Source organism: Anas platyrhynchos, chromosome 1, assembly GCF_047663525.1.
Source record: "Anas platyrhynchos isolate ZD024472 breed Pekin duck chromosome 1, IASCAAS_PekinDuck_T2T, whole genome shotgun sequence".
Classification (NCBI taxonomy): Eukaryota; Metazoa; Chordata; class Aves; order Anseriformes; family Anatidae; genus Anas; species Anas platyrhynchos.
In genome coordinates, this window is record NC_092587.1 from 138,247,184 (window position 1) to 138,264,973 (window position 17,790).

Below are 17,790 nucleotides of genomic sequence, written 5' to 3' on the forward strand. Positions count from 1 at the left end.
AAAGCCTCGGTGGAGAGAGCTCCCACAGCACTTCTGGGTAGCCCTTTTCTGTGCTATACTGCATCGTGGAAAAGCCATTCCTCATGTCCAGCCTGAGCCTCCCAAGGTTATATCTGTGCTCCTTGCTACATCATAGCAGTAATGAGAAGAGACTGAAATTCTGGCTGTAATGTTTTTGTAACTCCCTTCAGGTATTTGCAGTTTGTGACTGGAACATCCCTTAAGGTGCTGTTTATCAGTTCAAATGAACAGTTCCTCAGCTTGGAATCATAGAAACACAAGGTTGGAAAGGACTTACAAGATCATCTAGTCCATTTGTCCTCCTATCACCAGTACTACTCACTAAGCTACTAAATCATATCTCGTAGCACCTTGTGGCCATTTCCTTGAGTCCTATCATTTATTATCTGGGAGAAGAGGCCAACCTTCTTCTCATCATAACTTCCCTTTAGGAAGTTGTAGAGTGCAATGAGGTCTCCCACTTTTCACATTTCATCTGCTCTTGGTCCTTGGCTATCTTAGTAGCTACCTAACTAGTCCCCACTAGTTTTTCAGTATCCCTCCTAATCATGTGATTTGGGGAGGGTACACCATAACAGGCATATTATTTCATGTGTGGCCTCACCAGTACTGAATACAGGGTGATAATGAATTCCTCTGATTTGTTGAACATAGTCATCGTCATAGCTCTGCCCATTTCAGAGTCAGACGAGCTGTATTGAGAGCACATTTTTACCTTATATTCCACCTGCCAATCACAGTAATCTTCACCAACTTTTCATGCTATTCAGCTAGCTGGTTACAAGCCAGTATTGATGCGTGGGTTTGATCATTAGCTGGCACAGTATATTACACCTTTCCTTGATGAACTCCATGAGGTTTCTGTTTGCTTACTCCACAGATTAAGGTCCAGGAATGAACCATTTAATGGTTCAGTGGATTTGAAAGATGACAGTATTCAGAGATGTGCTGTCAATTGCAATATCAATTTGTAATAATGACAGCAAATTTGTAGTATGAATCCAAGGAGGTCTGGGGGGATTCTTAGTCAGATCCTATGTATAATCATTCAAGAACCTGTGGTAGTTTTACTCAGCTGGGCAGCTGAACTCCACCACAACAACCCTCTCACTCCTCCTCCACAGAAGAAAAGGGGGAGAAAGCACTATGCTGGGAGAAAAGAAGGGTCATGGGCTGAGGTAATTTAATTAAACGGAAAAGTAAGAGGGAAAACCAAACCAAACCAAACCAAACCAAACCAAAAACAAAACAAAACAAACAAACAAAAAAGCAAAGTCTGTGTGAAAAGACACAGAGAGAAAAAGTATATATTCTCTACTCTCATTAATGAGCAATGTTTGGCCACATCCTGGGAAGCAGGGCCTCTATAAATACAAGCAGCAGATGTTTAGGTGGACAGACATTTTCATAATGAGTTCCGCCCCCCCCCTCCCCCCCCTCCTTCCCCTTTCCCAACTTTTAAGGAATATCCCTTTGGTTCATTTAGGTCAGCTGCCCGGGCAATGTCCCCTCCCCACCTCTTGCCCACCGCCAGCCTGCCGGCTCTGGGGAGCGTTGGAGGGAGTCCTGATGCGGTGCCAGCACTGTTCAGCAATAGACACAATGCTGGTGTTATATCAGGACTGTTCTGGCTACAAGTGCAGAGCACAGCACTGTATAGGCTACTTCAGGGAAAGCTAACTCCATCCCAGCCAGACCCAGTACAGAAGCATTACAGCTTTTGCTTATATTTCAACTAGTATTAACACTAGAAATTAAGGGAGTCAATGGGAATTTTGTGTTTAGCTTCTACAGGTGTAATTTCTTTGAGTGGAAAATTCTATAAAAGACATTGGTCAAAACACTTGACCTGGCATTTGACAAGTTTCAATGTAGAAAATGAATGAGTATCTTTAAAGCAAGAGTATTTCATAGTCAAACATATGGAAACAGAATGCCTCAGGGCTTGGGAGAGGTTTGGGATGAGTACAAACACTGTCAATTCAGTTTCTACTTGAAAGTAGAAAGGATTCTGTAGTGCCCTGACCGACCCTTGGATGTATCAGATCCAATCTTTCTGATAAAGTCTAACTTTTCATTAATATACTAATGTCTGCAGGAACCGAGGATACCTTAGCAAGGATTCCCTCACTTGCTAAAGGGTGAGAATTTGTTTTTTTTTTGGTCTTATTTCTGTGGTATTTGTGGAGTTTTGGCTGATGATTACAAGAATCAAGAAAACCTAGCTGCACCTAAAATAATAAAAATTCAGAAGACAACCTAAAAACAAAAGCTGATAAGGAATCTCTCTCTGTATGTGAAAATATGTGTCTATGATATGCATTAGTTGTATAATACTTGAGAATGGGCTAATGAAATGACTCTTGGCCCAGATGTTGCCCAAATGAAAAACTGCTTCTTTTAGGGTTGGTTCTATTGCAGTTTGGAGGAATATATAATAAATTATCATAAAAATAAGCAAACGTGCAAATTAATAAATAAAAGACCTCAATGGCACAAGTTGTTGCATATGAATCTTTAGCATATCTTACTTATTTTGCATAGGTAATGCAAATGACTTCCATTTGTAAACCAATTTTTTAAAATGTGAGTTATTTTACTATGGCTATTAACTGACAGTTGTCTTCTAAATACCTATCAATTGGAAAAAAATATTCTATTTGTTCCTTAATTTCTGAATAGCTCCCTGATATTCAGCTTTGCTCATTTTCCATTTCACAGCCTGAGCTTACTTTAACTGAAACTGCCAAACAGTAATTCAGTTCTTAACTAGATTTGTGGTGGTGAGACAGAGGGTAACATAAAAAGGCAGAACTTATTGGCACAATTCATCATACTAGTTTATTGCACACTCGAGCCTACTGGGCAGGAAATGTTATTAAATTGGAAGACATATCAGATCCTTATGAATTTGGCAGGATGAGCACCTTAAATCTCTGGAAGGTCTGATGTGCTCAACTCACGTTTTGTCAGCCACAACAACTGACTGCAAGAATGCAGGTGGTCCAGGTTATGCTCTGCTACAGACTACAGTTGGCATTATGCTCACACTAGCAATGGTACGCTTTAAGGGCTAATGTGTAGAAGGCAAATGTCATGACAAAAATTATGCCTACCTGTTATTCTGGTGTTTGGGGCACAACAACTGCTACTGGTTATTGCACGTCAAACACCGTTAGAATAAGTGCCAGCCATTGTTAAAGAAGTGAAGTGCAGAATCTATGTTTATTTCTGAGTAGGTAGATCAGTACTAATAACCAGACATATTGAAACACAAATGGAGATAAAAAATGAATTGCATAGCAAACCAATAATTGGAAACAGTGGAGTTACTGAAGGTAAGGAAGATATCCTACTGCAAGTTTATGAAAAGCTATAGAAGAATTAAGTATACTTCTTGTTTGTGAAATGAAATAAAATATATTTTGGATAAAAAAGAAAAAAAAAAGGGGGGAAAAAAAAAGCCTTAGTGGTAAGACCAAAAAGAAGGTGCAGCACGTTTTGACAGGGAAATTCTTAGTGCACTTCCAGAGAAATCTGGGAAGTTTCTGCTTTATCTGTGGCCCAGCTATCAATTCCAGTATCACTATGGACTGGAATCCTGAAAAGAAGCAGGGATTTCACATCTGAGATGGCTCAGACCTGGCAATTCTATGGTAATAAACATACAGAAGAAGGAATGAAGTTGCATTCCAAGAAGACACTCTTACTTAATAATAAGTGACTGCCAAAAAATTATACTTGTAAAATACTGAGAATAATTTTATCAGGAAATTTCATTGTGTACGTAAATCCAAAGAACTAGCGTTCTAATAAAAAAAATGGATTAGATGAATTAGAAGAGTTTTGAAGACAAATTTGATCAAAGCTTTTAAATTATGAAGTGTTTATATTTAAGCAGTTTTTGCTACAGACACAACTTATTTCTGGATTTCTCTTTAAATTGTATAGGATATTCTTTCCACTTTGTACTAGCCTATGAGTAAGCCTTAGTTTCAAATCTTTTTGCTTACTGGCTGCTTATACTGACTATAAAAAATATTTTTAAGAATCTTCTGAAATTCGTTTCAAAAACACCCTGTCAGAAGGGTACCACACTATATATCTACCCTTAGTCAGACTTTCAGATATTTGTTTCTGTTCTTTTAAGTTTTCATAAGATAAAAAAATAAATTTTCATAGGATAAGAAAATACAATCACATATGCACACAATAATTGCATTTTTTCTTAATGTGTATTTATTTGTATCCAGAAATACAAATGTTGGGATCAAAATACGAATATAAATAGTATTCTAGACGCACAGCCCTACTCCTTAACACAAAGTAAAGTGGAATGGATGTGGTCAATAGGGCAAAGTCATTGTCTGAGAACTTGAGGAGATGAAGCACACAGGTGTTTGTCTTTTCTGGTTAGGTCATTCTGGAGGATCACTAGGATGGCTATCTAACTTAGAAGGACAAACTGGTACTAGTGCTACCTGTATTATTCAAGGCACATTGGGCACATAATTGTACTTTCATTTCACTATGACATCACAAGCTGCACTGCTAGCAAAGAAATCACACACCCCTAAGAAAAACTTAGTAAGGAAGGATAATTAGAAATCTAAAGTAGTATTTGTGTTCAATAAGAAAATTCAATTTGGCACGTAGTTGGCAGAGTTTATGTGATTACTAAAATTGCACTCACCTGAAAATAATTAAAAAAAAAATCCATATATTGTCAAGTATTGGAAGAAAAAATGTTTTGAAAAGAGCATACTGAGAGTTTAAAACAGGATTGTATGAGATGTTTGGTGACTGCCTGTGAAAGTCACAGACTGGACTCAAATTTCTTACAGCCTGATGTTCCTACCTGTGACAACTGTCTGTTGGCTCACGATTTAGGGTTACTATTGCACGTGAGCATGAATGACAATAAAGTCACAGGACTCCTTAAAACTATAATAGAGAATATGGAGGCTGATACTGTAACCTCTCTGCACAAGATTTGCCACTTTTGTTCAGGGGAGCATTGCTTTGTGGAAAGTTATTTTGAAATGTTCTTCCCTTTTGGAGCACTCTGGTAGTGTTGTACTTCCCCATTCTGCTTGTGTAACTCTATTGTATGCAACTATTTTACCAACTTTCTATGAATTCAAAAGGAGCTCACACTGTAAAGATCCCATATTGTCTTTAAGTATAGAATTGACCTTGTAACATGCTCTTTCCTTTCTCAGCGATATTTTACAAATATGGTGTCAATATCAGTATCTCCATTTTCTTTGAAAGTGCAATTTAGAAATTTTGGCCTTTACCTGTCCTAGGCCTCTCACTTTACATGCGTAAATTGCAAACCTCTCTCTGTGCTTTTAGGCCTAGCCAATCCATCCAGAACAAAGCTCTTCCTTTTTGCTTGTAAGAATATTTTAACCTAACTCCTTCTTTGGTCAACAGCATTGATGAGGATTTTTAACTCAGGTAGACCTGGAGACCTTCTCTTTTAAAACTAGTAATCATAACACAGTCTCAATAACAATCAGTCACCAGCTTCACTGTGGATATTTCATCCTTTGTATTTTATAATACATTGTGTCTGTACAACTTCACCTATCCCAAGCATTGCCAAAGGCTGCAAGAAGGTAAAGAAACATTAAGAGAATATTGATTGCCTTGAAGAAGCTGTTGGAGTTAGTAATGGGGGCATTTGGGTTCCGCTATAGGAAGCTCTGCAGCCTGGCTTAGGCTTCCAAGAAAAGCTGAATTCTGTGACTGCTTTGATGGCATCAAATAGTCTGTTGTGGCTCCTCTGGCTAGTGTCATTTGTTACCTAGATAAAAGAATACCTGTCAAATAACTGACTGCATTACTGCCTGGTTTGCCTGTCTCAGTCCTTGAGAAATCCTGTTGAAGGCATATGAATAAACATAAGCACAGATCTTCCACTCTTTTACTTTGTCCTTCATAAACAGCAAGTGATTAGAAGATCAGAACACAAGTTTTGACAGAAAGTAGAGTATTCTCAAGTGTCTAGCTCTGAGGCACAGAACTTCATGATGAATTTTATTGTCTAATTTAATATATATTCTTGGAAAACCCTTGAGGAATCTAGACACATACAGATACTGATTTGAGAACCCACAACAAAAGAGGAAAACTAAAATAAAGTAAAGTTTGTAGAAAGGAATGCATAATAACAGAACTTGGATATACCTCTTGAGGAACGATATTGGAAACTAGCGAAGTGCTGGAAGTCAGTCATAATCCAAAACCATTTAAAGAAACAGCTGCTAGGTCAATTGGATTATTAAAACCCATATTTAGGACTTATTATTAAGCCCTAATTTAGAACTTAGTCCTAGACTGTGTTACAGGGCATCATATCTCTTCCAGTAAGCCACCACAGGTACACTGTATAAAAACTCATTGTCTTGTCAATATTTTTTTCAAGCAATATTTTTTTTCTCTGTTAAAACATGATTTCATTATAGATATAAAACATTGCTTTATTTTTAACATCCAAAACAATTGCCTAAATTAAGAGAAAAGTAGATTATCTGTTTATTCTTTCCAGACAAACCACGAATCCCTGGGGAAAAGGCAAGAGTATTAAGGCCACTGAGTCTTGAAGGAAGGCCTTTATTTTTTTGCTTATGTACAGGTGTCCCTGAAGAAGACAATGGGCTAAAAATCTTATATACATATAAATAGGCTATAAGACTAACAACACTATGCTTTTTCTAGTATGGAAGTGAAAATTTCAAACCTCGCTATTGAATAGGTTAAAAATCAGAGTATTTCTGCTGTGATGTGATACAGCCTGCTACTGGATCGGTGGCACTTTTAAACATTGCTTCCAGAAGACCCTGAAATATGAAAATAAATGACACATGCTCTCCCCAGATTGTTTTCTCTTGTGTTCCCCTGTGTTTTCTCTTGCCTTGTGTCACCACAACCAAGTGGTAAGTCATTAGTGAAGGATCATTGCAGGATGGCCACTGTGCATGAGTCAATGTTTCAATCTGTTGGCTTCTCCTCAAATATCTTCTAGAAATACACAGTAAATATTTTGTAAAAGTTGACAATGAATGCCTTACCAAAAGAACACCCTGTTCTTTGTGCTCTGCACTTGCTACTAGTGATGGAGCAAAATAAGAGGTGGAGCAAAAGAGAAATTATAAGAAAATAAAAGAGGATTAGAAAGTGTTGGCATTAGTCATATTTTTACAGTGTTGTCCTTGAAATTTGTTCAATGTACTAGAATAATAATATCAGAATAAGCTTCTAATCTAGCACAGTCTCAGACTTCTGGGAAGTGGTGATTGAATTAGCAATTAAATGTTAACTGGAGAGCTGGAGCATGTCAGCATCACAAGTTAGGGCAATGCTGTCTACCCCAATAAAGTAGAGTGAGAGTTTAACCAATGCCACAGAGCATGACTATAGCTCTCTGAAACACTTCAGTTTGATGTTCATTTTCTTTCAGTAAGATTAAGCCTGGCAATACGTAACAATTATTTCATTCATTGGCAGAAAATGAGCAAAGGGGTCTACAAAGACAAGGTTGGTGGGGGAGTAACACTGAAACCTCCCACGTTATAGATGACAAGTATCGCTACATTTGCCCAGCATTGGCTAGGAGAAGGTTTGTGTCTTGAACAGCTGGTTCTCTCTGCACATCCCCTATGGCCTCCATTACGAGGACAGTTAAGGCAAAGCATGAAGATGCCTGAAACTAGTTTGCAGTTGCAGGAGCCAACAGCAAAGGAATTGAGCTGATTTTGTGCTTGCCAATGATGAAGGGAAGGAGAGAAGGAAAGAAGGGAAGGAGGAAGAAGAGATCTAAACTGAACCAATAGAAGAAAAAAAAACCCTCACCTTTCAACCATGAAATGCCTTTCCAGTGAATGGTCTGGTTTTTGCCTGCTTTAAACAGTCTTTTAGAAAATGAGCCGGATGAGGTAAACATCAGCCTTGAGCTGATGCTCAGCACTTCTCAAGTAGAATCAAGTTGCTGCGTGAAGAAGGAAGGATTTTCCTAAATTTCTGAAATCCCACTGCAGTTTTTTTGCTAGTTAAGAATTAGGGAACCTACAGACTTCTTAAGAAATACAGAAAAATCAGTCAAGTCTTGGTGTGTAAGCTGATGATATCTAGAACAACGGTATTCAGGAAGAACTCCAGTAAGGTCGTTGGCCCTCTTTCTGACTCAAAGGCCAGGAATAGTATATCCTTCAATATCAAGAAATGCTAAAGGCACTAATGTAAGAGGCACAAAGATTTCACTGCTACCTTGAAAAAAAATCACTTACTTGAGTGAGCAGCTAAGATCATTGGACATGGCTTGCCTTTTCTTTGTGCTTTATGGAAATAGAGAAAAAGCAGCCAATGGGAAAAGTACAGTGAATTATGGACAGCCTCTGCAAGTTGCAGTGAATGTTTGGTTGGCAGCTTAGTAGGTAATACCAACTGTCCAGATTGTGACGCTGATGAAATATGTCTTAAAACATTTACAATCTTCCTTCCCACAGAATAACCGCTACGGCAACTATGATTTTCCAGAGCTGTTTTGCACTTGTTCACTTCAAGCATGGGCAAGCCACTCATCTTTCTAGATGTATGGTGAAATTTTGTGTAAAAAGGAGGTAAGCATCCTTCCCTAGGTCACAAAAAGATTGGGGAAGGTAAGTTGTAATAAATCCATGAAGCAACATGAGGTTTTAGGCTCATAGACAGATTAGAGATGTAAAAGTGTTGGAGATAGTTATCTGAGTTATTTGGCAGGATGCTTCCAGTTCCTGAAATACCATTTCTTATCAGCTAAAGGCTCATATGTCACTGCTGTTCCAGCTGATGAATACGTAAACCACCAGGTGGATGATATGGAATTAGCTGTCGGTAGATGGTGTGAAAAACGGAATGAGAGGAGTGGGATAGCAATAAAAACAATCTCCTCCTCCTGTTTTTGTTTCACATTAGTTGTCACTGTTTCTATGAAGACAGTTATGGATTTTTGGATTCTTCCTGCTGTAATTGTAATCATTTTTATTGACCCAACATATAAGTGAGAGATGATGAGGGAGGAAAGAAAAATCTGAAAGAGAAAAAAAAGGTTAACAAAATGCCTAAGGAGACTTAATCTAAAAAAAAAAAAAAAAAAAAAAAAGATTTAATCTAAGAAAGTTGCACTAAAATTGTGTAGAGTATTTCAGTTCCACAGTACTGCTAGACGTGGAGACAGCATAAACTGGCTGCAAGTTGTTATATACTTATTCATGGTAGAATGTCTGTAAAAGAAGGAGGCATGTTAGACATCAACGCCAGAAGAATTAAGAAGACTGAATTAAGCTTAACACTAATTTTTTACATTCTTAATTGCCTTGAAAATGCTGCTTTTAATGCAGGAAAACACTGTCAATCAACTTTTAAGTGAAGGGATCGAAATAAGAGGTTTGATTTTATGTCTAGTCATCTTGGAAAAGTTGGTCGTCACACAGCAAAAAAAAAAAAAAAAAAAAATCCAAAAAAACTCACAATCTTTCTGTAACTTCAGAGTGGAAAGAATGCAATGTGAAGTTCCTTCAGTTTGTGGTTTTACATACTTATCCAAATACAAATGAGTTGATTTTAAGAATCTTTTTTTTTTTTTTTTCTTTTTTTCCTTCTTTTTCTTCTTCCCTTCCCTTTCCTGCCTTGGAAGAATATAAAATATAACAAAAAGAAGTAGGTCAACAATTGCAAGTCATGAGTATGAAATCATCTGATTCAAAAACATTCTAAAAGGCTGAAAGATGCTTCTTATATTTCTCGTGCACAATAGTGTTAATCCTTTTCAATTTACAAAGGAAGTAAAAGAATATCTGGAGGTTAATAAGGATATTCCTTACTACTACAGAAGGGTCTGGCAAACAGATATATGTGGACCATGTTATCTAGATGTCTAGAATAACTACATTTTGAATGATGCAGAACCTAGAAAACTTATCTTCCCTGACCTCTGTAGTTTCACAATTGCTGCCAAAGCACAGAGCAGTGAAGCAGAGAGAGCAAATCAAACAACTAGGAGTAAGCAGACAAATGTATTCTGGAACATTTCAGCTTACAGCTACTTGCCCCTTTTGTCTTTTTTTTTTTTTTTTTTTTTTTTTTTTGTCTGTGTGTGTGTGTGTGTACTTAAATCCAGAGTAAAATATATTACAAAGTAGAATATGCCCTTTGTTGTCAGTATAACAGAAGAAACCAGTACTGTCTGCAGATTCTTTCTTGGTTAGGAGCATGGGGAGTTGGTTATTCGCCAGGTTATTCGCCAGGGGAGTTTTAGGTTAGATGTTAGGAAGAGCTTCTTTACTGAAAGGGTTGTGAGGCATTGGAACGGGCTGCCCAGGGAGGTGGTGGAGTCACCATCCCTGGAAGTCTTCAAAAGATGTTTAGATGTAGAGCTTAGGGATATGGTTTAGTGGGGACTGTTAGCGTTAGGTTAGAGGTTGGACTCGATGATCTTGAGGTCTCTTCCAACCTAGAAATTCTGTGATTCTGTGATTCTATGGAAAAGAGTGAAATTATATGCTTTCAAGTTCTGCTTATGAAAGTAGTCAGAAAGAAGAGGCAATATAAATGGTCTTAACCTTAGTCTTTCAAGTAAGGAACTGACAAGACTGTGTGCTTTTAGCTGTAGTGGACAGGCATGAGCAGAAGTGCATAAATACACACATATAGGAACATTTTACTTCCATACTTACTCCTCTGACATTCACTGATATGGAATTGCTAAACAAACTTTACTCATTCAGGATTTAGAATCATTGGAAAAGACCTCCAAGATAATCTGGTCCAACCACCAATATCACCCACTAAACCATGTTCCTAAGCACCATGTCCAACCTTTCCTTAAACATCCCCAGGGATGGTGACTCCACCACTTCCCTGGGCAACCCATTCCAATGACTGACTGCTCTTTCTGAGAGGAAATTTAATTGTGGAAGCTACCTCATTGTGTTTCATGTCTAAATACTCTCACCCAAATCAACTGGTTGTGCAGAGGGTTTGCAGGATCAGGTCCTCAAAAGATAATTGTTTCCAATCTCTTATTTCGGCTTGATGTATTACTGGTATTCTTATAAAATATGGCTGAATGTGGCTGTTAGGATAGTCTAAAACGTAATTCCAGACCAGGATATTAAACTTCAATTCAACCTCCTTCTTTCATTACTGAAAATACAAGTTTCATTCTTAAATAAAGCCACATTTCCAATGCAGGACACAAAGGTTTACATAGTAGTAAGTTTACAGAGTAATTTGTGACTGAGAGTTAGCAAAAGCTTCAACAAGTATTTTGAAATCAGAAGGTCATTATTGTTTTACAAGACATCAAAATGGGAAGATTTTTTTTTTAAATAAGGTTTTGATACTGCCCACAAATATTTCTTCTCTGTGTTTGTAATTTGAGTTTCATTAGTTCTTGGAGAAGTGGTTTCCCTCTCTCCCTAAACTCAGTTTTCATCTCTGATATTTTAGACAAGTAAAAAACAGAAGATAAACTAGATTTATCTTTCATATTAGTAATTTTTCTTAATTAAAAATTGCTGGAAGCACAGGGAAACAGCAATGACAGACAGTGATGTTTCAAAGAACATGACAGCATTTCTCTTCTAATTATCATTGCAATAGCTTTTTCGTGTTTGCAGAATTTTCCTTCTGAGGAGACAAAGGACTGCTGGAACTGTTCTTAAATCACATCTACAATTAAAAAAAATTTCCAAATACTGTATGGAAGAAACACACTTCTTTTTTTTTTTTTTTTTTTTTTTTGAGGTGAATCTGTCTAATCTTTTGTAACAGTTTTGTTATCCAAAGGGTAGTGAAAAGCCATTGCTATCTAGTCTTGAGTTTGTTTCATTCCTTAATAACAACTGAGACAGTCTGTAAAAAAAGTAATCTAGTTTAACACTGTAAAGCTAATTGTTGAAAAAAATGGTCCTTTTAAGAATACAATGGTCAAAAGTTTGAAAAGTACAAAATACCCCACTGTACTAAAATGTAGTTGGTAGTTTAGGAAAGATCAAGACAACCTTCTCTACACGTGCCAGCTATTCCATGTTTGATCCAGGGGTGACAGTCCCATAAAAGTATTCAGTCTTCAGGTCAGATCCAAGGAATATATGACATAAATAAGGACTGCAAAATTTAACTTTATGGAAGAAATTAAAATGGCCTTTGGCATTCTTTTTTTTTTTTTTTTTAATTTTTTAAATTTTATTTTATAAAATAACTTTGGAAGAGAAAAGATAGGAATGCATGAGAGCACTTTTTAGTAAATTACAATCTGAAGAAAGTCACATATTCCTAGTGCTATTATTATATAGTGATTTTTACTCATGGCCTATAAACTGTGATCTGCTACAATGACACAAACAAGCAGGAATCTTTTCCTGCTTCAAGTAGAGTACTTTAGAAATCAGTGACCATCCTGTGTTTAACCAGTCATAAAAAAAGACAGTTAAAAGCTTGAAAAACAGTAGAAGTTATGCCTAGAGTTGTCTCAGAGATAGTCAAGTTTTATTTATATCAAAATATTAGCTTTCTTAGAACTCTGCCTTTTCATCTCAAATTAAAACCAATACATTTGGTAAGTGGCTAATTCCACAAATCCCAGACCTTTGCAGTGAGTAGCTTCCCTGTTTTAATCTCACCAAAGACATTTATTACTGTCTTTTGGTGGTTTCTCTATATCAAGGAGATCATCAGGAAAATATTTCCTAGAACCTACGGGAAATAGCTCAAGCAAGTTTAAATATAAATGGGTGGTTTCACCGGCTTTAGCTTGTTTGCTAGTGCCAGTGTATGTTGCTCTGAGCCTCAGGGATATGGCAGCATTTTGAAGAAAGTATGGGAATGAAGAACAAAAATGACATACTTAACCCTTGCCTGAATTGTGTATAGCTTCTATGCCAAGGGAGAATAGTAAGAATTCTAATATACAATAATTATTCATAAACATTGTTTACACTACAAATTCAGCTGAATTTTGTAAGAATCTTTCCCTTAAAATGAATAGCAGTAAGGAGAGAATTCTTCCACATTTTTCTTTTTCAGGAAATTACATATTAAAATTCTTCATCAGGCTCTGTGATGGTGAAGGTTAATGTGGCCTCTATAATTTGAGATGAATCTGACCATGTCCTTCACTTTTTCTGCACCTCCACAGTGTGAAAACACGACAGTCTTCACCACTACAGGCAACATTTAAAGATAGAGGTATCCAACCCAGTAGACCAGGTTAAACAGCAGGAAGGACGTAGGAAAAAAGACCCTAGAGTAAGAATCAAGTTCTAAGATGTCTATGTGAATCCGTCCTCTCCTCCATGAGCCTGATTTACATTCTTCATAACAACAGAAAAAGCTCTGGCAGTCTTTCCCATCCAGACATTCATAGACACACGCCTCTTCAAATTCTTGCCAGTACATGGCATTGTTCAATGTGATGACTGTAGTTGGTGGTCTCATATCAAGTACAGAATAATTCTGAGGAGAGAAAAAGAAATCAACAGTTTGATAAACTTTTATGGATGATGCACAATTGATAATCATGGGAAAAAACACAGGAGACATGAAAGATGATAGGAGTAAGATGTCAATACCACAGGAATTCTAGACTTAGGGAACAACTTTCTTTCCCTCGAAGGATGCCTTTTCAGATGAATTTCCATATAGATATTGTGGAGTGTCAACTTAAATAAGCTGCAGTCTCTTAACCTTACCATGATTTGTAAAAACAGATATGGTTAGCAACAGATAACTATGATTTCATCACAGGATTTTAAATGCCACTCCTAGGCACGTGCCCTTAGTGGTTTTTGCATTAATCATACTCAGAAGCAGGACACTTGGATATCATGCCTCAGAGTTTGACTCACACTTACAGATCTCTCCTTCTTCAATGAAATCCCTATTTACATTTTGTCACCTTTCCTGTCACATCATTTCCTGTTCATGAAAGGTACTTTCTCATGATAATATCTCTCATCAAGCCAGTCACCCGACCCTCACAAAGGTCACCTCCTCTGCTGTCATCACCAGGAAAGCTAGGAAAGCTCCCATCTGCTTTGCTGCCTGTCTGCACCATCCTGACAAAGCAGAGCTCAGTGCCGTCATCATGGTTTTCTCCAAGTGTTTTCCCAGGGGCCCCTCCCCTTTCCATTGTACTAAGCATTGCCATTGCCTGGAGGAGCCATGTACTAACAAGCTACACATGCTCCTACATCATGCCTCCTTACACTCTAGAGGGAGCTCTCTAGGAAAGTCCAGGCCCCTTCTATGCTTGCTATACAGAATATACCTTCTGTTGAAGGTGTGGAGACATACATGAAAACTTTCACCCTGCATGTGAAACAGGTCAAAGTTAAGGTGCCTCTTGGGAGGTTTTCCTTCTTCTGATTGTGCATGCCACAGTATTACCCATCTCATTACATATGAGCTAAGAATTTGATGTGGGAGCTCTCCTTCTCAGATGTTGGTGACTGTGATGTAGGTAACTATTTCTGCACATGGTCCCTAAGCTATCCAGCCATTTACTTCTTGGGCACAATTCATCTCAGTGTAAGTAAATAACTAAAATCTTCCAGGTACGTTGTGAAATGAACAGCAAACAGATTCCAGTTTAGAAGCAGATTATTGTGAATCCATTTATTGTGAATGACTATCTCTGAGATTAGATAACACAAATTACACCGTCCTGGTCTTCTCTTTCATTTGTAAAGTTTCAGGTGGCTGATGTCAGAGTTTTACAATGGGCTGCCACATGGAAAAGGTCTCAGGTTATTGTACATTCCTGTAGCACTTTGGAGAGAAAAATGGTTATCATTAAAGTATACATGGAATTGTGCTGTACTACTATATTATATATTGTCCATTTCCTGCATGCTTTTTGAAAATTTCCTACTCATGGACTAACTTTTTTATATACCTGGCTACAATTTTTGTTTTAAAAAGTATAAAGGCAAATTTAGATCCCCCATATGATTTTGGAAAATGAAGAGAAAGAAATACCCTGGTTTTGCAAAGAAAACATTCTCATCTATCAATATATATATTTTTAATTTGTTATTGTTTTGTTCTACCAAGTTTCTGTTCATGGCATAAGATGAATATCCTGATAAAACAATTAGGTTAATCTGGATGCTTTAATTTCTGTCAGTTAAGAAGGGTCTAGAGCTGACTAGATACCAAGTGAAGGTGAATGGTATCTGCTTTGTCACAGAATCACAGAACCACAGAATGGCCGAGTTGGTAAGGCACTACTGGAGGCCATCTGGTCCAACCCCCCTACGCAAGCAGGGCCACCCAGAGGCCTTGCCCAGGACCATCTCCAGGAGGCTTTTTAAAATCTCCAAGGAGAAGACCCCACAACATCTTTGGGCAGCCTATGCCAGCACTGTCACCTGCAGGAAGTACAGAAGTGCTTTCTGATGTTCAGAGGGAACCTCCAGTGTTCCATTTTGTGCCAATTGTCTCTGGTCCTGTCACTGGGCACCACAGGAAGGAGCCTGGCACCATTCTCTTTGCATTTTTCCTATAAATATTTATAGACACTGGTGAGATCCCCCTGAGCCTTCTCTTCTCCAGGATGAACAGGCCTAGATCCTAGCCTTTCCTCACATGTGGGCTGCTCCAGTACCTTTTCATTTTCAGTGGAATCTCTCCAGTTCATGTCTCTCTTATACTGGGGAGCCCAGAACTGGACACAGTGCTCCTGGTATGGCCCCACCATTGCTGAGTAGAGGGGAAAGATCACCTCCTTCAACCCATTGGCAGTGCTTTGCCTAATGCAGTCCAGGATACTGTTAGCCTTCTGTGAGGCAAACATTTGATACTATTTTCCACAGCATTCTGCTAGTGAAACTGGATGTTCCTGGCCGGGATGGAAGTAATTTTCACCAGGTAGAATACTAGATGGATTGCCAGGCCCAAAGGGTCATTGTGAATGGAGTTAAACCTGGTTGTCAGCCAGTCACAAGTGGTATTCCCCAGGGCTCAGTATTGGTGTGAGCTATGTTTAATATTTTTATCAATAATATTGATAAGGAGATTGAGTGCACCCTTAGGAATTTCACAGATGACACCAAACTGGGCAGGAACGTTGATCTGCTCATGGGTAGGAAGGCTCTGCAGAGGGATCTGGATAGGCTGGATTGATGGGCTGTGTCCATTGTGTCCAGTCATTTAACAAGGCTAAATGCTGGGTATTGTGCTGGGTCACAACAGCCCCATGCAGTGATACAGGCTTGGGGAAGAATGACTTGAAAGTTGCCTGGCAGCAAAAGACCTGCGGGTGTTGGTCAACAGCCAGATGAACATCAGCAAGCAGTGGGCCCAGGTGGCCAAGAAGGCCAATGGCATGCTGGCCTGAATCAGAAATAGCATGGCCAGCAAGACAAGGGAAGTCCAGAGCTTCATTCAGCTCTGGGCCCCTGAGCACCAGAGGGACACAGAATGAAGGCATTGGCATTGTTCTGGAGAAGAGCAGGCTGCAGGGAGGCCTTATAGCAGCCTTCCAGGACCTAAAGGGGGCCTACAGGAAAACTGGGGAGGGACTTTTTGTCAGGGAGTGGAGTGACAGGACAAGGGGTAATGGCTTTAAACTAACAGAGGGTAGATTTAGATTAGATATTAGGAAGAAAATCTTTACTCAGAGGACAGTGAGGCAGTGGCACAGGCTGCCCAGAGAAGCTGTGGCTGCCCCATCCCTGGAGGTGTTCAAGGCCAGGCTGGATGGGGCTTTGGGCAAACTGGTCTGGTGCGAGGTGTCCCTGCCCATGGCAGGGGGTTGGAACTGGGTGATCTTTAAGGTCTCTTCAAACCCAAACCATTCTATGATTCTAAGTGATTGTCCCTCTGTACTTAGCACTAGTGAGACTACACCTTGAGTACTATGTTCAGTTTTGAGCCCCTCACTACCAGAAAGATAGTGAGCTGCTACAACGCATTCAGAGAAGAGCAATGAAGCTGGTGAAGGGACTAGAAAATAAAACATATGAGGAGCAGCTGAGGAAATTGGGCTTGTTTAGTCTGGAAGAGGCTGAGGGGAGACCTGATCACTGTCTAACAATTACCTGAAAGGACATTGTAGCTAAGAGTGCGTTGGTCTCTTTTCTCAGGCAACAAGTGATAGGACATGAGGAAACAGTCTTAAGTTGCACCAGGGGAGGTTTAGATTTCATATCAGGAAGAATTTATTCACAGAAGGGTGATTGAGTATTGGAATGGGCTGCCCAGGTGTCATGGTTTTGGCTGGGGTAGAGTTAATTTTCTTCATAGGTGCTCTCACAATGTTGTGTTTTGGATTTTTGATGAAAATAGTGGTGATAACACACCAATGTTTTCAGTTGTTGCAGAGCAGTGCTTACACAGAGCCAAGGAGTTTTCAGCTTCTCGTCCAACCTCTGCCAGCGTGGAGGATGGGGGTACACCAGGAAAGGTGACCCAGGCTGACCAAAGGGATATTCCATCCCATATGACATCATGCTAAGCAATACAAGCTGGGGTAAAGAAGTATGGGTATGTGTGTGTGTGTGTGTGACGTTTGGAGTGATGGCATTTGTCTTCCTAAAAAACATTACATATGATGAGCCCTGCTTTCCTGGAAGTGGCTGAACACTTGCCTGCTGATGGGAAGCAGCAAGTGAATTCAATGTGCTTTATTGACTTAACATTTCAGAAAATTATTTCCAGAGAATGACAGCAGTAGGAAGTATATAAATGCAATGTCTCCTGTAAGCCATTCATTATCAA

General features: G+C 38.8%; 1 protein-coding gene across 4 annotated transcripts in view; it reads right to left on the reverse strand.

Annotated features, from left to right (window-relative positions):
• Window positions 1–10,107: 10,107 nt before the first annotated feature.
• Window positions 10,108–17,790, reverse strand: part of GABRG3 (gamma-aminobutyric acid type A receptor subunit gamma3) — a 333,357-nt gene continuing 325,674 nt past the window's right edge. For all 4 annotated transcript variants that reach the window (XM_072030545.1, XM_027446836.3, XM_027446825.3 and 1 more), the window contains one exon: window positions 10,108–13,524. In XM_072030545.1, coding sequence (XP_071886646.1) covers window positions 13,246–13,524 — 279 coding nt within the window. In that variant the 3' untranslated portion in view covers window positions 10,108–13,245. The remainder of the gene's footprint in view (window positions 13,525–17,790) is intronic.